Source organism: Oryx dammah, unplaced genomic scaffold, assembly GCF_014754425.2.
Source record: "Oryx dammah isolate SB20612 unplaced genomic scaffold, SCBI_Odam_1.1 HiC_scaffold_22, whole genome shotgun sequence".
In the NCBI taxonomy this organism is placed as follows: Eukaryota; Metazoa; Chordata; class Mammalia; order Artiodactyla; family Bovidae; genus Oryx; species Oryx dammah.
The window spans coordinates 20,200,430-20,221,774 of NW_024070206.1; the positions used below are offsets into that span (position 1 = coordinate 20,200,430).

Consider the following 21,345-nt stretch of genomic DNA (forward strand, 5'->3'; position numbering starts at 1 on the left):
ATTCTCAAATTCAGAGGTTCCCCCTCCTGACTCCAACCCTCCCTACGTCAGCTCCTCACAACCGCCGGCCCTGGACACCATCAGCAAAAGAACAGCTTTCTGGATCAAATGAATAACCTTTCCTGAAATTGATTCTACCCCTCAGGTCCGTCACCCCTGACGTCAAGCAGGCAGGCAAGGACAGCCTGTCCCCTGGACCTTTCCTCTCCACTAGACTGTCACAACGCAGAGTCTGGGAACAGCCCTGACCTCACTGCACGAGAAGCCTAGGGCACTCAGCGCCAGCAGCGCTGCCTGTTGAGTCAGGGTGGGGCCAATAGGTAGGCCTCTACCTATAGCGTTCTCAGTGCTCCTGCTGACCAACCGACCAACCCTTGGAAGTTCACATGAGGCTGTGTGGCTTCACAAGGCCCGCAGGGCAGGGAGAATGTATGTATCTCATTCCAAGTTTTCCCCATGTTGGAGTAAAGCCCATGAAAAAGCAGAGAGCAAACTTCTGAAAGAGCCTTTGTTTCAACAGATCTGTAGGGATGTCCAGAGAGAGGGCGACATGTCTCAGCTGACCCCTTAAACAATAACTGCACCAGACAGAAATGGCAAACTTATTCTGGTTTGCCACGTCGACATTAACAAAGAACACTGCACACTCATTTCAATTTTTTATTAAAATACTTTTTTGTTCATAGGGACAACCAAAGGAAAAAATACATAATTTTATATGCCATAGATCATGTAAAATACAATAAACATAAACTCTTGGGAAAGAATAGATTTTAAAAATCTTCAATGAAGATTTCATTAAAAACAAACTTTAAATATGTGGCTTTTTACATTTACCTCATTTTCCAGAAGTCTTGGGTTCTTTTCTCTATTGCGATGCTATTCTATTAATAAAGTTATTCAAATATCCTAACATTTTATCAATTTTGCTTTCTGAAACATTAGAAATCATATTTCTAAATGAATGACTCTCTTTTATAGCATCTATGTATCTTACTGCACTTGGATTATCATTTGATTTGGTACTACTGTTGTGAGCACAGTCTTAGTAATAATTAGATGTTATTGGGGGGGCAGAAAAGCACAGACATGTCTTACTAAAGGACAGAAACTTTTATATATGACTTTTAGAACACCTACTGGTTTAAGATTTAATTTTTTTGGATCTAGTTATAAAAAAGGTAACAAAATGACTTTTGATTTTTTTTAAACCAGAGCTTCAATATAGAAGTGAATTGTGCTTAGAATGATAATAGATGGTATAAATCATAGTAGAGCTATCAGTTTCCCAAATGCTATACTTTTAATTTGGAAAACTATTGTTCAAAACCTGAAATACATTACAGAATTGGAAATGGAATTGTTTAGGTAAATCCTTTCTTTTAACTCCTTCAAAAGTCAAAAGGTTAAGTAAATTTGAATGTAAAACTTACCATTATATTTAGGGATAATTTCTATTGGGAGAAATAGTGATAAGAAAAATCAGTTAAAACACAACATGGTTCAAGAAATTATTCTTCCAATAAGTGATATTATATTTTAGAGTTTAATAATGAACACCAAAAAAGGAAGATAAATGCAGTTAAAAGAAAAGCTTGCTGACATATTTATGGAAAATTAAGCATGTTGTCAATAAACACAAAAGCATTCCTCTATTCCTAAGTATAAATGACTCTGAAAAACAGTAAAGTGGAAATGAAGCAGCTGGCTGCAGATTTCTTTAAAATTTTCTCTCTTAAGTTCAATAAAACCTTCGGTTTTATAGTTATTAGTGAAGAAAGGGAGCTAATGTTTGTTTTCAAGGCACTTGTAAACAGAGGCATTCTAGGTAAAAGTAAGAAGACATCCCAATGTTTTCTCATCTGAAAAATACATCCATGAGCTAAATTTCAACTTTTTAAAAGGCTAAAGTACCTTGAGTGTTCATTAGAGTTATCTGAAAGAGAGAAAAGGTATCAAGTCTTTATATTTTATGAAAGTTAATCATAATATCACATATGATCTTGTAACTACTGTTCAGATAATGAATACAAAAAGCATTATCTATTTTTATATACTAAAATATTTAGATATACAAAGAGGTATTCCTAGAAAGTTATTTATAATTCAAATATATACTATTTGAGAAATTAATAACTTTGTAAAGCTAAGAGTCTCTGAATATAAACATGTACGTTTCAGTTTCACCCTTGAAGATCAAGATTTTATTACCAAGAAGGGCACATACTATTTAAGCTTATCTTCACTGACACAATGTTCTGTAGTGTGTTTAGAGTTAACGTCATCTTGAACAGAATTATCTGGGGGTTGGGGTGGGGGCAGGTAGCAGTTCATAATCTTAACCTCCTAGTGTGAGATTTCCTATGTTTAAGGAGAACACTTGATTCAGATACAAACCTAAAGGAAAGGTTACAAAATAACAAAATAATGAATGTAAATAGTTTTAAGTTTGTTTCTATTAGAATCTGGGCATTTTCAACCCTCCTTGTTCATACCTGGATTCTCTGCTCTGTCCCCTCCGACCACCCGTCCACTGGAGGACGCGGCACTAAGCCTGAGCGGTCTCATTTCCCCGTCCAGCAAGCACAGGGCTGCCATCTCCATACAAGGGGTGCTGTGTCCCGGAGTCCAGGTGGCAGTGGTTTCCCATTCCTGGAGCTCTTTACGCTGGTACCTTAAGTCAGAGAAAGCTCTCCCTTCCTGTTTACCGAGCCGTCCTCTTCACAAAGCCTCAGGTGTGCCAGGCAATTCTTGTAAAGATGCTCCTTATGACCCACACCAGCACTCTGGGCCTGGGTTGGAAGAGGAGAGACTCTCCCTACAGCTTTGTCATATGTGGAGTGCAGGACTGAGTCAGAACCAGAGAGTTCTACATTGTAAAATACAGTAAGCGTTTACCTTCAAAAACCAACGTAAAGAGGTTTCAAATTAAACTTTTATGGTGATCTTTTGGTGAGATCTCAGAATGATCTATATGACTATCTACCCTACGCACAGAATGGGTAAATAATACCAGGCACAGTGGAAAATGGCAAACAACTCTAAAAACTCAGTGTCCTAGGAGTGGTACAATGAAGAAATCGTAACCCATTAACATGCTCTAAACCTCTGACACAAGAGGCTTCTGGAATGTGGCAGAAAACGACAAGAGGCTTTGTGTTAGAAGCCTCTCCTTTCTGCAGGCATTCTCTGTGCACTTGCTCCTCAGATGACCAAGGCTGTAGGTGTTTAGAAGAAAGGGCTCCCGCCAGCAGCAGGCAGGAAGAGCAGTTAGAATTGGAAGTCAGCACAACCCTCGATTTGTCAGACTTTAAAAGTAACTCGGTCCAAACTCTTTACATTTTCTCAACCTGCTGCATATGGATGCAACCAGTAGACATCACTGAATAGCTTTCCATATCACACCTCTGACGAAACTGCTTCTGTCTGTACATCTTCTCCTTCCTTAAAACATGCAGTTCATACATTTGACAGTTTTGCTACCATAGTCGATGCACTCTGGGCCAATGCACTCGCAGCAGGCATTGTGGAACCAGCGATACTTGGAAGCGCCCATGGACTCGCAGGATATTTTACACTGATGTATAGACATGCAGTCATCAAAGTAAACCACGGTACACATGTGTTCTGAAAAACCAAAGATTAAGTAAGCTTTCAGAGCAATGCGTAGGAAAAGCAGGAAATGCTCTAACACCTAGCCGAACACTGCTAACAAGTTATTCATCTAAGCTCTTGCTGTGAGCCTGTCCAGGACAGTGGGTGAGGTGCGGGGAAAAGAACACATCTGTAATCACACTGAGGAGGGAGCCTCCTGCTCCAGCTCAGACACAGAGGACTTCCCTCACTGCGGCCTCAGATTTCACTTTGATCTGGAAGGAGACCATTGGGCACCTCCAATAAGGAGAGGATCCTCCAGCTAAAACAAGTTTGGGAAATACTGTTCCAAATTTATACTGAGAATTTACAATAAAATAAACTTAAGAAATTCAAAGAATGCAGTGTGGTTAGCAATGTGGCACAACTCAGCACTGGTTATTAGAAATTACCCTGGTTGGTGTCTCCAGTAATTAGCTTCATGCTTATTATTAGCTCATGAATTTGAATAATCTTTGAGAAAAACTTATGAATTATTTAACATCTAGCATGTTGATTATCTGTATTTCAATAATGGGAAAGTGGTAGTAAGACATATTCGTACATTTCTGAAGTTTCCCAAGACCCAGAATTTGTCTTATAAAGCACTTTAACCTGAGGGGAATTACGGTTTCTTACTCTCTATTATCAAAAACTGATCTGCTTTTACTATTGAGGGCTGAAGTTCACACTACTTCAGATAGGTAGGATTGTAATGGAGGGCACAACAAGAAAGGGAAACAAAAAAGCACAAATTATACTGCTTGTGCATAATGCATCTCAGATTATAAGAAATAACTATAATACTCAAACCTGTCTTATCCTTCCACAGTGGACCTGTGTGGAGAGTTGTATTTGGAAACATCACAGACTTTATGAAAGTTACATCCCTCTTACATTCCAAAGTTCAGGTGTGACTGCTCACTAAGACATGTTCCTAAACATGCTTCTCTAAGTCTTACATGTCACTCTTTCATTCAGTTTCCCTGCTGACCAACAACACTCACTTGCAGAGTACTGGCTGGGCTCAGGCTACACCTGGAAATCAGGTGTCTGTAATACCAGCTGGCTCATTACAAAACTGAGCTGATGGCCTGGCATCATTCATGACATCAATGCTATTACAGAAAGCTGGGCTCCTAGGATGCTCCGGATGTTAAGTGACGATGAACAGCTCTGCATAAGGTAAGCAACCCTGCTGCTGTCTCATGAAAATAACAACGAAAGCCTAATGCAAATAAAATTAGAACCAGGTTATCTATTTTTCAGTGTAGCCTTTATCATCGAGAGTCTGAAAGAGTTGTGAGAACAACTTGTCTACTCAGGGATGGGTTACTAAAGTCCAGAACTTACTTAAGACTGTGCACACTCAAAACCAACAAGCTGCTCTAAAAGATGTTAAAACAGGCTTCACAGACCACACAGAGAGCAAGGGGGGCAAGAGAGAAAAAGTCGACTTTGGCAGTTACCTTTGTCACTAGAATATGGAGCGTGAACGTTGTTACTGGGAACAGACACATTTTGGTGGTGGGGTTGGTTCACAGTTTCTAAAAATGAAACCAGGTTCTCGTGATGTGAGAGCTCTTCTGCAACAGGGAAGGAGACGATGTTCCAGTTCAGCTGGGTGTCTCCTTCTGTGAGCGCTCGGAAGAGGGAAGGGATGGGTTCGTGAAGCTCCTCCACTGTGCTCTTCGAAGTTGGTGGTGTGTCGCTATAGTTTCGAGGATTACACATACCTGGCAGGGGGAAGGGGGGGCGGGGGGGAGGGGGAAGGACAATAATGGATTACCAGCAGGGCAAAGGGAATAAAATTTCTTTTTTTCACTGATTGAAATGTCATGAGAGATTATTAGGTAGTGCCTTGAAACCCAAGCTGCAAAATAGTAAAGTCAGGTGCCTTCTAACATTGTACACAGACACTTTCCTAGCTTTTTGGCTAAGAGGGCCTAGAGGCAATGACACCCTAGTAACATTGAGTACACAAAGGGCCCAGATCTTGTTTTCTAAATACCTATACTTGGCTAAGAGGAACAAAGCTCCTTGGGGAAAAGAGTGACTCCAGAGGTGGGTTAGGGAATGTCCAAAATGACCCTGGGACACCTTTCTGTGCCAGAAAGTAAGGAAGTGATTAATGAATGATGGGACATGCCAAAAGACATGGGAGGCAACCTGAAAAGGCTCCCATTGGCCAAACTGACAATTTTAACATTAAAATAAATACTGACGGAAGCAACCTAGATGTCCATCAGCAGATGAATAGATAAGAAAGCTGTGGTACATATACACAATGCAGTATTACTCAGCCATTAAAAAGAATACATTTGAATCAGTTCTAATGAGGTGGATGAAACTGGAGCCGATTATACAGAGTGAAGTAAGCCAGAAAGAAAAACACCAATACAGGATACTAACACATATATATGGAATTTAGAAAGATGGTAATGATAACCCTGTATGTGAGACAGCAAAAGAGACACAGATGTATAGAACAGACTTTTGGACTCTGTGGGAGAGGGCGAGGGTGGGATGATTTGGGAGAATGGCATTGAAACATGTGTACTATCATGTAAGAAACGAATCGCTAGTCTAGGTTCGATACAGGATACAGGATGCTTGGGGCTGATGCACTGGGATGACCCAGAGAGATGATATGGGGAGGGTGGTAGGAAGGGGGTTCAGGGTTGGGAACTCATGTACACCTGTGGTGGATTCATGTCAGTGTATGGCAAAACCAATACAGTATTGTAAAGTAAAATAAATAAATAAATAATAAAAAATAAAATAAAATAAAATAAATACTGACAATAATGGATTACCACTCTATGCCAAACTGACAATTTTAACATTAAAATAAATACTGACAATAACGGATTACCACTCTATGAATAAAATAGGGATTTATGAGTCCTTATATTATAAATAAATGAATTTAAAAATGGAGGAGAAGGGAAAGTTCTTCCTTTTAGTCTTCTAGTCTATAGGAAACAGAGGACAGAGCAACAAGTTAAATAACCACAAGAAGCTCTCAGTCAGATCCAGAAGGTGGCTTCATCAAGTCAATGGAATTTTAAAAGGTGATGAGGGGAGGTGGAACTTTTTTAGAATAAAAGAAACTAAAGAAACCTAACAATCAAATATACTAAGTAGACTCTGATAGATCTTGCTTTGACTAACACAACAATAAACAACCCTTAGGCAACTAGGGCAATCTGAACAGGACTGGGTGTTAGACATGAAGAAGTACTGTTAAACATGTTATCTGTGGCACTGATACTATGTTATGTAACAAAACTCACTCTTTCTTCAGATGAATAACTAAAGCAGTTTGGAGGCATAGTAAAACTATGTATTTACTTTCTAACAGTCCAAACAAACAAGGCGGGGACAGACACACAGACAGATGATGGGCGGAGCAGGCATGGCTGATGGCACTGGGGACCATTAAACAGCAGTTCACTGTGCTCTCTATTTCTGTGTATATTTGGAAAAGTAAAAACAAAACAAACACACACATACCCAAAACAAAGCCTGTGGGTAGAGATCCAGGATCTAAACACCACAGCATCCGAGGAGTATGTTGAACAGCAAAGATGAAATAAGCTATGACAGTTCCTCTTAAGAGAAAATCAGAGAAGAGGAACAGATGCTCTTACCCAAGGGTGCTGGAGGAGAAAGCTCGCTGGACAAAGGGCATGGTTCAAGTCCACAGTAGGAGAAGGGACCCCTCTAATCTGCGTCCCCTCAGAAGTCTGGGCCCCACCCACAGAAAGTATGGGACGTGTTTCCACTTAGAAGTGAGGTGCAGCCATAGGTCTGCAAAGAACACCAAGGGAGCCCAACTTGGAAGAGAGCTGCCTACAAGGAGGAGAGCACTGCTGCACAGAAAGATCTGGAATATCTAAACTTTATGCTAGAAACAGCAGCTGAAGTTAAAATGAGAGATGAAGTTATGTAATGAATTAACTCAAAGTTGAAAACCGGTCATTAAATCCTTAAAGGTAAATAATATTTTGGAGGGGGCAACTAGCTAAGAAGCACACCAGTCACTTCTAAAATTGTAGAGATATGAACATGTAAAATTAATCTTTCTCAGTGGCAGAACTCTTCCTAGAAAAAGCCAAATGGCACTATTGTGTGATGGTTAAAAGACATACACACACTCTCTCAAACACACACATACTCTTTCTCTCTCTCTCTCTCACACACACACACACACACAACCTCTTTCTCTCACACACACTCTCACATACACGTACACTCTCACTCACACAGTATTTTAGGTAATGATACAAGTACATTTGTGTATTAGGCCTCCATGTTTATGATAAATGCTTTTACGTGTTTATCAGGGGTTAATACCACTGTCTCTTTTTTGCTTTCATTATACATACTAAATTAACTTGTATTTAATGCTCTAAAACAATTCAAACTTCTTTTATTTCAGTTAACATCACACACACACACAAAACTACACACATCAAGAACAGAGAATAAACTGTCCATTTTGGGAGGACAATGCAGTAAGAACTCATTTATTTGACAGTCACAAAACATTGGCATGCCTTCTGTATGCCAGACACTGTACCAGGTACTATCTTAGATTCCGAGATATAGGGGCAGGAGAAGGCAAATTGGCTGCGGCTGTCTCAGAACTCAGTGCAGCGCAAAAGAGAACAAGACACTGAAACATTAACTCCTCTTTGGGAGAGTGCAAGAGCTGAATGTCACCGTGACAGTCTCCCTCAGGTCCATGTCACTGTGGAACTCTGGGAAGATTCAGGAGCAGAAGACTTATTTTATCTATAAAACAAGAACTGCATGCCCCCTTACAAGGACAATCAGAAGAGGGCTCTTGGAAATTAAAAATGAAAGCCAATGGAATTCCCTGGCGGTTCAGTGGTTAGGACTCTCCACTTCCACTGCAGGGGCCACAGGTTTGATCCCTGATCAGGGTAGTAAGATCCTGCATGCCACACAGTGCAGCCAAAAGAAAAACCAACAAACAATTCTGCTCTCTGCCAAGAATGACCCACCCCAACCCCTGGCCCCCAGGCACCTATTCCTGACCTCTCCCATTTAAAATAATAAATAAAATTTAAAAGTAAAATAAAATTTGCATGACTTAAAAAATATATATGTATAAACAATACAAAAATTAAAAATAAAGGGTAAAAAAAAAAACCTTCCACTTGTTCCTCCACTCTTATTTCACAAGAATTTATTCCCACACCTTTTCTATAAAAATACAAACATATATATGTAAATACTATTCGATACAAGCAAATGCAATGATGTTCTATACACCTACAATATCTTATACACACCCTAGTTTATGTACATCAAATACATTTATACTATTTAAAGTCTCTTAAAGTCAAGGATTCTGTGATAGGAAATATTAAGAAACTTAACATCAACTTACCAACACAGTCACAGCACTCATCCCAGAGGGTCCCAAGACACAGCATGCACTCCTTACAGCAGGAGCAGTTTCCTTCCCCAGGGCGGCACTGGCAGAGCTCCTAGAAATGAAGCAACGTTCAGACTTAAAATTCCAAATAACTACATTTAAAACCACTACTTTTTTGCAACAAAAAAGCACTCCATAATAACTACATTTATAGTAATTTACTCTTGGCACATTATTTTTTTTAGTTTAACATCATTAGCTATTTGTAGGAACATAAATATCTACAAAGTAGATATTTAGACTTGGAATTAGATTCAAGTACTACTTAAATCTCAGGAGATTTAGATTTTCTTTTGGACACATTCAATGAATGCATTTTGGATCTTTTTATTTTATTTTGAAACAAAATAAAGAGATTTTACTTCATAACCTATAACTTCATCTCCCATATGAACACAACACACTCAGTACAAGAACATAATTCACTTTCCAGCTATTAGATTCACTGTCAAATGCATGGCCAGTTGACTTGTAGTGGGAGCTATGGCTCCTCAATATGTAAAGTGTAAATAACAGCATTTTCTAACAGCTATTTTCATTGATCTAAACGTGCCTGGCACGGCTGACTGTTTACAAAATGGGCAGCAATCCTTCCCCTCCCCATGTCACCCTCTTTGCAGCTCCTCTGATCAAGAGACAAAGGTCTATTTCCAGACCTCTTGAATGGAAGTCATCTTGAAACTTGCTCTGATCAACAGAATTTGGTGGAAGTGATTTAGTGTCAGTTCTGAGTGTGGGCCTGAAGAGACCTGGAGTGTTTCCACTGCTCTTAGAATTTTCCCCAGCTGCCATGTGAAGCCCCAGAGAGAGCCACATGGACAAGTCAGTCCCTCTGAAGCCACCCTGGCTCAGCCATCCTCCAATCAACCAGCAGCTGACAGGAGCCACAAGAATAAGCCCAGAAAACCCACTCGGCTGATAAAGGCAAAAGCTGCTGATCCACAGAAAGAAAAGCAAAATAAATGGTTATTGTTTCAAGTCACAAAGCTTTGGGATGGTTTGCTACTGCACGAAACTAATTAATGCGGCTTGCTTTGTACATGAAGGTTCAAGGTAATTCCTTTAGCCTCTCCTCTACCCGTCCTCTGGCCACCAGAGCCACTGCTAACAAACCCAACCTAAAGGAAATTCTGTGAACACATGGCTTACTTGGCTTTCTCCAGTTGGTGACATTATATATATATATATACACACACATAAACATAGTACAATATTCATCCCAATTAATCTTACTATGTTTCTAGACCATTAGAGTCAATCCATCATTCTTATATGACATAATTTTTTGCAAAATGATATCTCCAGTTTTAGTGAGAGGATGACATACTGTCAGACTTTATTTTTTGGGGCTCCAAAATCACTGCAGATGGTGACTGCAGCCATGAAATTAAAAGACGCTTACTCCTTGGAAGAAAAGTTATGACCAACCTAGACAGCATATTCAAAAACAGAGACATTACTTTGCTGACTAAGGTCCATCTAGTCAAGGCTATGGTTTTTCCAGTGGTCATGTATGGATGTGAGAGTTGGACTGTGAAGAAGGCTGAGCGCCGAAGAATTGATGCTTTTGAACTGTGGTGTTGGAGAAGACTCTTGAGAGTCCCTTGGACTGCAAGGAGATCCAACCAATCCATTCTGAAGGAGATCAACCCTGGGATTTCTTTGGAAGGAATGATGCTTAAGCTGAAACTCCAGTACTTTGGCCACCTCATGTGAAGAGTTGACTCATTGGAAAAGACTCTGATGCTGGGAGGGATTGGGGGCAGGAGGAGAAAGGGACGACCGAGGATGAGATGGCTGGATGGCATCACGGACTCGATGGACATGAGTCTGAGTGAACTCCGGGAGTTGGTGATGGACAGGGAGGCCTGGCGTGCTGCGATTCATGGGGTCTCAAAGAGTCGGACACGACTGAGCGACTGAACTGAACTGAACTGACATACATCACTCACTATAATTAACACTGACATACAGTAAACTTTCACATTTAAGGTGTACAGCATGATGGTTTGATTTACATTTATTGTGAAATGATCCCTGCAGTAGGTTTAGCTAACATCCATCATCTCATATAGATAAAATGAAGATAAAAAAGATTTCTCCTTATGATGAAAACTCTCAGGATCTATTCTCTTAACAGCTTTCCTATATGTCATATAGCAGCAGTAACTACAGTCACCATGTGGGACATTACAGCCCTAAGGCTTACTTATAACTGCAAGTTGGTACCTTTTGATCTTCCTCCAATTTCCCCTCCCAGTGATCCCACTTCTGGTAACCACAAATATGACCTCCTTTTCTATGAGTTCGTTGGGGGTTTTTGCACTTATTTCACTTAGCACAACGCCTTTAAGGTCCATCCATGTTGCATCCCAACCAAACTGGATGCCCACAGAGCCGGAAAGAAAGCCTGACCTATTGCCTCCACTTTTGTCCTGCCACCGCCTCCCCAAGAATTCCTAAGTGGGTTTTAGGTAACATTAACAGGCACTGTGCTAAGAGTTTTATAAGCATTATGTTAAAGCTCATAAAGCCCTTACCAAGTTATTATTTATCTCTATTTTTATATAATGTTATGAATTTGTACATCATTCAATTAGTAAGTGGCTGAGATCTGACCCCGGTTCTGGATCGCTATTCCTGCTTTTAAAACATAAAGCTTATTAATATAAATAATAACATAAAGCTTCTCATTAATTTAGCATTTCAATAATTATAGTTTTACTTTCTTAGAACAAGCCCATAATTAAACTCAGCTAACCCTTCAGGTTGCTTAATCAAAGGCACTATTATATCTTTCACTCTCAGTACTTGAATACAATGACAAGTGCTACTGCCCAAGTTTAATCATTGTTTGTAAAGGTAAAATAAGTATCATTGGCATGAGCTGCAAAACCAATGAGTTGGGATTTAATACCTAATTCTGTTTTTGCTTCAGCCAGTTAATGATCACATCACTGCCTCCCTGGTCTACAAGTCTCAGGGAAAGTGTGGGTGCTGCTCCTGGTCCAGAAGAAAGGCTGGAGGGGGCGGGTCAGCAACCCAACCCAACTGGGCTCCAGTGTCCTTCTTCTGCCTCAGGGCTGCTCCAGCCCCAAAGCCTCCGCCAGCCAGAGCCAGGGGGGCATTCATCTCCACCTCTATGCAAAGTACCACGCTAGGTGTTCTTAAAGCATGGTGATCACACCGTTCAACACATTAACAGTGGAAAAAACTGAAACCTTAAACTAAATAGAAAACAGAAATTTATATGTTTGAGCTAGCCTACATTGACCAGCACAGGTATTTAGAGATAATTTGGTAATCTGCTTCAAAAGCCTCTATGAAATGAAAACATGGCAGGATGAAAAGTTGTGGGAAGAGTCTAACCATTTAAAATGTATTTTAACTATGTTAGTATCAGTGAAAATCTTGAATATTACAAAGAATTTCAATTTTTTCATGCCTAAAGACAGATTTCATACGATTATTCAATCGTTAGTGGAAAATCTTATTCTCTGTATGACTAAGGTGCTGGTGAGATCTTAATCCTCTATGCAAAATAAACAGGGGGGCATTATTCATCTAAGACTAAGCCAAGACTTACAGTTTCATTTTATAAACTATTTATGAAAGAGTTTCATTTTATAAACTTCCATACTTCCAGGTCAGAGATGGAAACTGGTCACTTGAGGGAAATTTTTATTTATATTCTGATGTAAATTCCACTCTTTAACTGTTGCCAAAATCTGAGAGATTTGTCAGCACCATTGTTAAAACAGGGAAATATCATCACTGGAAACAGCATTAGAGTCTAGTGGACAGCAAACGACTTGGATTTACAGAGTCTGGATTCAAGTCCTAACCGGCAAATGGCAGCATGTCACACCAAGTCTCAGTTTCTCAGATGCTTTGTGATCCAGCAGTCCCATCCTAAGTATTTACACAAGAGAAATGAAAACATACATCCACACAAAGACCTATACATGAAAGTAAATAACTTCATTCATTATCACCCCAAACTAGAAACAATCCATGTCCATCAGCAAGTGAACGGATGAAGAAATTCACACAACAGAACATCATTCAGCAAGACCAAGAAAGGACTCCCTGACACACACAGCTGCACGGTCCATCTCAGCAGCACTCTGCTAATTGAAAGAAGCCAGTAGCCACAAAAGGGAACACACTGTGCGATCCTGTTAGCAGACATTCTGGAAAAGGTGAAATTACAGGAACAAAAATCAACCAGTGGTGGGAAGGTACTGAGGATGGGGAGGAGGTTAGTCTTGACTCCCTGGGCACGAAGGGATTTTATTTTTAAGAGTGATGAAAATCCTCCTTATCTCAACTGCTGTAGTGGTTACACGAGCATATGTGACCATCTTACCCCTAAAAAGTTTTGGGAGACTAAGGAATACCTCATCTCATCTTTGAAGGACCGGTATAGTACACTGAGGCCCATAAATTTATTATTTTAACAAATCTGACCTGAAAAGTATAAAGCATTATATAAACATAAACTGGTATTAAAAAAAGTAATGCAAAAGATAGTTCTGAAAATACATTTCTCTATTTTAATTTCAAACTAAATTTTACTAACATATATTTTTTTAAAAAACAAAGAAACATAAAGCAATGCTGGTGAAAAATGCAGAATGTGAAAGTTGTATTGATATACAACCTTTATTCTATATTTAAGGGTTAAAAATCACCTAAACATAGAATAAAAAGGACTGTATCAAATATTAAGAGTAGTCAGTATTTAGATTCTAAACAGGACTATAAATTGCTTCCTTTCCTTTTTCTTCTTCTATGTGTTTTGTGGTGTCCCTTTGAGAACACAATATTTTTATCAAGGCAAATTTAAATTTAGGTAGTAGGACTTCTTAAGATACAGTTTAATTGTGTACAATACAAAAAAAAAGATACTCAAAAACATAAGCTGAGGTCCTTAAATATTAAACTAAGCAAACTATAACTATTTATAATATCATGACCTAAAACCCCCAGGAATGTAAGAACAAAGGTAATTACGAAAATGAACACTGTGGGAACATCAGTAACCAACAAGGCATCAACCTGCACCTGTGGTGACACAATTTTCACAACCCTTACTTAGGTCAAATGAGTATTTAAAAACCAAATATAAACAACACATCTTCAAATAATTAACCTTTATTTGAAAGAATAAACATAATTATAATTATGTTAGTTACAACAAATCTGTTTTGACATACGAATACTCTTTAAGGAGGACATCAGACAGACTTTCAAACTTGGGACAGAAATATCTAACCCAAATCTTATCAACATGTTTAAATTCTAACTGGCAAACTTTTGCCTTGAAAATAATATAAACCTAAGTGAAATACTACTAACATTACGAAAACAGAATTTATCCTTTTGGTTAAATAGATCAACATACAAGTTCATGTATATACATGAACTACCAAAATATATTAAATTACACCCATTTCCTATATAACCTCATAACAAAACTTTAATCCTACATCAAAAGTACCCCAAAGCATTTCTTTAAAATCATCCAGATGAGGTGAAGTGGGAGGAGGTAGAGAAGAGACTGGACTGGCCATATGCTGACCACTGCTGGTGCTGAGTGATGGGTGAATGGGGAGTTATTTTACCATTCTCCTTATGAACATTACATTTAAAAACTTCCAAGTGTCTTGATAAAATCCTCATCTTTGGGGTGTTTTTTTTTTTGGTGCCACCATGCAGCATGTAGGAAAGCACGAAGTCTTAACCACTGGACTGCCAGGGAAGTCCCCTGCAACTTTGCTTTGAAGGGAAACAATGATTTATTCTTCCCTTAAATTACATTAGGTATGACTTATTACTTCTGGATATTAATTTCAAAGATTTTCAGGAGGCGTTCCCTGAAGCAAAACAGGACAAAAATAAGTCAGAGTCACAACCTTTAAAGACAGGGAAGTAGGAAAAAAAGGGAAAACATAGTAATGTTCATAAAAGGAAAGAAGAAACATTGCATATTTTACACCAAATATTACTAGTGTAGTAACAAAGCCAAATAACTGTAGTGAAAAACTAACATGGAATTTAATTAGCACTGATTAAGGCACAAGGGAGAGGAAGTTAATTTTTTAGTTTACTGTGATTAAGAAAACCCTGAAGTTACCTGAACTATTTACAATTTTAACTTGAAATACATTTTAAAAAGCTAGAATTATTAGTGAGAAACTACTTTGAAACTTCAACTTGTTTCAGATAATCTAAGATTTATTGAGTAGTTAAATCACTTTTTAGAATAAAAAAACCAGACTGTTGATTTAGTTCATAAAAGTGCAAAATAAATATTCAGACAACAGGCAAAGTGCTAAAAGAATGCATCAGTGATCTCTGAACCCAAGTTTGAATAGCTTCATGAAATATAATGTTTATATCATCCTAAATATGACCATAAGTACTAGCTAAAAATACAAGTCAATAAGGGGTTTTTCAGTTCTTAATACAAAAAGGGTCTGGAGATTTCAGTGGTAGAAGTATAATATTGATCCAAATTTTAAGTATTCTTTTCAAAAAGGCAGAAGAAAAAAACAGGAAAGATTTTGTTAAAAGCAAAATCTTGTATTACCATTTTTCCTCTAAAAAAGGACAGCTCAACCACTCATTATATGAGCAAAGGAATATACCAAGATGACAATATTGCTTTCCTGATGTTAAAATTAGATTTCTTTCCTGTCAGCACAAGATAAATACTTACACAGGGACCACCCTTCTACGCAGCAACTTGTAGGAGGGGTAGGAATGACTGTGTTGGTAAAACACATTTACACAACTCTGAGCTTCCAGGGAAAATGTTTTATATTTAGTTATTTCATGAGTTGCCGAGGGCTCAAACATAAACAAATGTTCTAACTTATCCTCACAGTACATCATTTCAACACGACAGATGTTCAAACCAAACCAAAAGAACAAAAAGCAAAGCTAAATGCCCTCTTAGGAGGGAAGTTTCTTCTACAGCATGGCCTTCCTTAAAGTTATTATCTCTTATCTCTCTTTCTGTGCATGTTTTTCTGCAAGTTTAAGGAGAAAAGCTATCATTGCCATCTAAAATGTCAATGTGCCTTCATCTATGTTGAGTGGAAATGTGGAATTTTAATAACTCAGTATGTGTGATGGCAAACAAAGCCGCAGCAATTCCTCACCTTCTCAGGGCTGTCAACCACTCTAAGAACCTCCTGAACACTAGGGACTCTTTTCTTAGAAAACTGTACATACGCAAATTTGAATATAATTCTGGGGATCCCTTATAAGAGAAGCATTTACGAGGCCCAAAGATCCCAGCTGACAATTCTTAACACGTGAAAGGTCAATAGCCAATCTATTCCTCAAGTGAAGTGAACAGGACTAGAAGAGGGCATAAAGTTCAAGTTTCTACCTGACCAGTCAGACTACCCTCCACACAAGGGCAAAAACGACAAGAACCAGGTATCTACCAATCAACTAGCACCCCAAACACAGCACAAACATCAACCATTCAAAACAAACAAACCAAAAACTTCACTTCAGGAAAATGATCAGCCTCAGAGCAGATCCAGCATCAAGGACTTCTCTGAACCTCAAGCGATACCCTCCAGTCTATTTATGCTGGCCCTGTCACAAAGAGTCTGGCCAATCAGACTTTTACGCTTCATTCTTAACTATAAAAGACATCAAAGGAATATTGTACATTTGAGGAAAGCCTCATGCATGAAATAAATATACATTGAAAGAAAAAAATTATCTTGGAAGAAAAAGAAACCTAGGTAACAGAATGGGGTGGGGGGGGGGGAGGGGAGAGACATATCTCTATCTCCATCAATAACTTCTAATAATTCTCAGAGATATCTGAGAAAATGGCATATTCGATACAAGTAAAAGTGTTAATATGAAAAATTACCAAGCAGAAAATAAGTTATTGCTAAAATTTTAAAATTCAATAGAAAAGGCTTTAAGAAAATCCTCAATAAAAGGCCTCTATCATTTTAACCTTACACACTCTGCCACTATGCACTACCAAGGGCTATCTCCACTATTCCAGAAAAGGAGTAGATGATTCCTGGCTCTGAAGGAACAGGAATCAGAAATGCTCACATGAGTGAAACCATGGTGTGTGTTTTTTTTTTAAAGAGTCCTACGTTCTTCCAGTGAGTTTACCAGAATCATCATTTAATAGGAGAAGCTGCAACTGATTTTCCAGTTTTTACACATTTTTTTTAACCTACTTTTGGAAGCATTTTGTATTACAGATTTTTAAAATTAAATAGCAAAACAAAAACTTTTAAGAGTGTTTATTGACAGTAACCAAAAGCTTTCTTCTTTAAATACTGCCTTACCAAACAAGGTCTTTAAATAAAATCCAATTTTTAATTAGCTGAATAATGGAAATCATAGTCTTGGAGAGTCAAAAATAATTTGAGATTTAAGTAGATTTCCATCTAAACATGAATATAGCAATTATTATGAGACTATTTCTAATAGTGATTAATGAAGCTACATTGAAACAATGTGGGAAGTGGCAGATTCCCCTATGACCACAGCATAAAGCTGGACTTCACGAGAAGACTACAAAATTTTCAGCCACCATTAAGCCAGTGTGTCAAATTAAAACTTCCAGGTATAAAACTACATGATATTAAAGAATTATTTTTAATTTTTAAATTGCTGATAGCTGTGTTCAAGAGTTCTTATCTTTCAGAGATAGACATTAGAATTTGATAAAATAATGTCAGGGGTCTGCTTGACACTAACAGTGCTGGGGAACAGAGATGAGGCAAGGGAAGCTCTGGGTTAATGACTGCTGTAACTGCTGATGGTTACTGTTGTCCATTATACTTTTTTCTCTTCTATTTAAAAACATCCAGAGTTAAAAAAAAAAAAAATTACCAACCAACTAACCAGCCTCTCTAAAAGTTAAAAGTTTTGGTTTAAAATGCAAAGGGAGGGTATGCAGAGTATGAGATGGTGGTAACCGCACTCGCAGAAAGGCCAGGCTTCCCAGAATGTTAACTATTAATGAGCACCAAAACGTCACAAATCAGCACAGAATACCTCTCATCTACAAAACTCATGATCACGTCTAGTACATATGCACGAGTGCTCTCATATCAGGAGTACAGGCAAGAGTTGGCTGAGTCATACTTCATATAGAATTCACATATACGTAGTTTCAGCAGTGCACTGAATTTCTTAGCCAACAGCTAGAACAGAGGCTAATTAATACAGACACAAGACTGCTGATGGTCTAACAGGATGGGAAAAGGGAGAACAGCTATATAAGACGTGAAGTTCACCACTAATTAACAAAACTTTATTGACAGTAATAATCAGTATGCATATGGAAAGGCCATAGCCTTCGTGTTCAGACTCAGGCCACGTTCCACAGCCACTTATTAGCTCTGTGAACTAAGCCAATCGCTTAACCCCACTTTTCTCTTCAGAAAGGCTTGCCTTGATGGCCGAGAGAGATCACTGTCAAGTATCTTGAAAGTAGATTCTCCCAACACTTGCGACCTTGAGAAACCCTGACCCCAAACCACCCAGCTCAGCTGCTCCTAGGTTCCCAACCCTCAGGAACTGTGTAAATAATAAATGTTTACTGCATTAAGCTACTCTGTTTGGGGTAACTTGCTACACAGAACAGACAATTATTAGTACATTATATTTAGAGAACAGTCTGTCTATGATTTGACTAGCTAAATTTTTTTCCCTAAATATAGTAAGTGAGCCTCTTTGTTATGTAAACTAGATTGTACAACAGAACCCTTTAATTCACCTGAATAGATAGCTCATCACCTTGTAACGGCCTATTTACAAAGCTGGATATTATTTCCTGTACTGAACTCCTTGAGTCTGAGTTTGCTTGTGAAGTGTGGAGGCAAAACCCCAGACTAGTGTTACGGTTCTTACACTGTATTACATAGATATTCTCTGTGTATTTGCATTCTGTATTTGCTATATAATAAATTTTAATATTAGTAAAAAGAGTATTCTTAGTCCTACCTGAATGAGGCATTTGCTTACATCACTGGCACAGAGTGCTTTGTTACAACTCAGTGACATAGGGACCCAGGTCAGGAACACCAGAATGGGGAGAGTAAGCATAACAACAGAGAGTGACTTCATGATTCTTCAAAGACAATCAGTAACTCCCAGGAAGCTAAACAAACAAAAAAAAAAAACAAAAAATTTTAATTCAAAGGCAAGTACTAAGGTAAAAGCAAATACAAAAATGAAAAACAAATAAGTAAACCAAGACTCGCTGTTTGTGTCAGGACTGAGTGATCATTTATAAAGATTATTCTCAACAAAAGATTACTTACACACTCAAAAAAAAGTTACAATTTTTATAGTAACATCTAGTTAGCCATCTTCAAATGTATAGAATTCTGAAATTCCTCAGACTACCCGGAAATGGTGACTGTGAAAGTTAAAGCAAATAAGTAGTTTCAATATTACACCATTACTATTCAGCTTTAGTTTCAGGCCTACTATTCAACTTTAAGCCAGTCAAAAACCCAAAAAACTATTAATATTGCATTATAAATTTTTAAAAACATTTAATGATATTTTAATTCCCACAATTAAAATAAAATTTAAAAATGCAAACTATTAAAAAAAAATGCAAACTATTCTAGTGGTTACTTATTACCATCTCATTTTGTCTCAACATAATTAGCTAGAATGAAGCAGCTCAACGGAAGGAGTGGGCAGTTGCTCCTGACATACTTCAGCGATTAACAAACGGAAGAGTAAATTATTGACTGCATTAAGAACTCTTGATTTATCAAAATGTGACGATATTCTTTTACTTCTTAACCTTAACTACCACAGATTCTTCAAAGTTACTGAAAAAGATGTTACAGTCCAAAACGAGAAAAAGACCAGCACAAATTCTTACGGTGGTAAAAATAACCAACACGGTCATTAAATGTTCAAAAAGGAAAAAATAAAACTTCCTAGGGTTTAAAACACACACTCAAAATGGAATCAATGAAATAAATAGGTGAGGTGAGACGGATAAAAGGTATATTTATGGGCCTTTCAGATCGCTGTAAACCTTTATCCTAAGTGTGAGGAAGAACAATAAAGCAAAGCCACAGAAGGTGGAGAGAGAACCGGGGCTCTGTGCCCGGGCGGCTCGGTTTTGGACGAGAAAGCCCGGAGACGGAGCCAAAGCGGGGCCCCTCCAGGACCGTCGGACCCACCGCCCGCTGCACTGAACCCGGAGCCGCCGGCCCGTACTCGTGGCGGCCCGAGAAGGCGTCGGAAAATGGAAGCTTCCTGAACTAGTTATCAGCCACAACCACTGAACAGGGGGTATTTCCCCGGCTCACGGCTGTCCCCGCGCCCCTCCCCGAGCTGCCCCTAGCGGGCGTCCAGGTGAACGAGGCGCCGAGAGCCAGGTAGCCGGCTCCTCAGCTGGGAGCGGCTGCCGCCGGGGCCCCGGGAACAAAGCGCCGCGGCCCGGCTGGCGGCGCTGACAGCGGCCCCAGAGGCCCGCGAGGAGCGACGCCTCGCGCCTGGCCCGTCTTGTCCCCCGCAGGCCGCCCAGGCCGCGCGGGCCCCGTCTCCTCCCTCCGCGCCGGCCCAGCCGCGGCCTCCAGACCCCGAGCAGCGCCCCCGCCCGCCCCCCGCCGCTCACCGTGCGCAGCGACCTCGCCGGGCCCCAGTTCCCCACGGGTCGGCCGAGCGGGCGCGCTGCAGGCTGTGGAGGGAGGCAGGCCGCGCCTCCACGCCGTCCTCCGCGCGGCGCCCGCAAACCTCCGCACCGAAAGAGGCAGAGACCGGCCAGTCGCCGCCGCACCCCCGCACCCCGCTTCCCTCCGCCCCCTCGGCTCCCGCCTGGGCAGCCGCCAGCTCCCGCCAGGAGGCGTCTCTCACTCCCCGCCGCGCTCCTGTCAGTGCGCGGCCTGGCTCCGCCCCCCGACTAGGCCCCGCCCCCGCCCTCGGGCCCAGCGCGCCTGGGGTCCCGCCCCGCGCTCCGCCCACCAGAGGCCACACCCCCGACCGGGTACACCAGCCGGGCCCACGCGCTCTGTCCTTTCTCCCTCTTCCCTGTCAGCATCTCTGGCCCCTGCCCGGCAGCTTCTTGTTCCCACAGACCCTGCTGTCCGGCTCTTCTTGCTCCAGGCTCGACTTGCCCTGGTCCCGGAGCTGGGACGTGATGTCCACGAGCTCCTCGAGTCCTCGCGGCCATCCTGGGAGGGAGCTGGTCTTCGCCTGGTTATGGGGATGCC

The 21,345-nt window shown here is 40.0% G+C and overlaps 1 protein-coding gene across 1 annotated transcript; it reads right to left on the minus strand.

Annotated features, from left to right (window-relative positions):
* Positions 1 to 646: 646 nt before the first annotated feature.
* TWSG1 (twisted gastrulation BMP signaling modulator 1) lies at positions 647 to 21,027 on the minus strand. The gene is made up of 5 exons (XM_040264630.1): positions 20,751 to 21,027; positions 19,109 to 19,265; positions 9,056 to 9,155; positions 5,103 to 5,369; positions 647 to 3,627 (listed from the first exon to the last, which is right to left on the minus strand). The coding sequence occupies exons 2-5, from the start codon at positions 19,229 to 19,231 to the stop codon at positions 3,446 to 3,448; spliced, it is 672 nt and encodes a 223-aa protein (XP_040120564.1). The 5' UTR covers positions 19,232 to 19,265; positions 20,751 to 21,027; the 3' UTR covers positions 647 to 3,445.
* Between the last annotated feature and the right edge of the window lie 318 nt (positions 21,028 to 21,345).

Excerpts from the sequence above, each read along its gene's own strand:
- TWSG1 (XM_040264630.1), bottom strand. The coding sequence starts at position 19,231 with ATGAAGTCACTCTCTGTTGTTATGCTTACTCTCCCCATTCTGGTGTTC. Across the intron at positions 9,156-19,108 it reads TAAGCAAATGCCTCATTCAG|GAGCTCTGCCAGTGCCGCCC; the intron begins GTAGGACTAAGA and ends CTTCATTTCTAG. Across the intron at positions 3,628-5,102 it reads TCCATATTCTAGTGACAAAG|AACACATGTGTACCGTGGTT; the intron begins GTAACTGCCAAA and ends TTGGTTTTTCAG.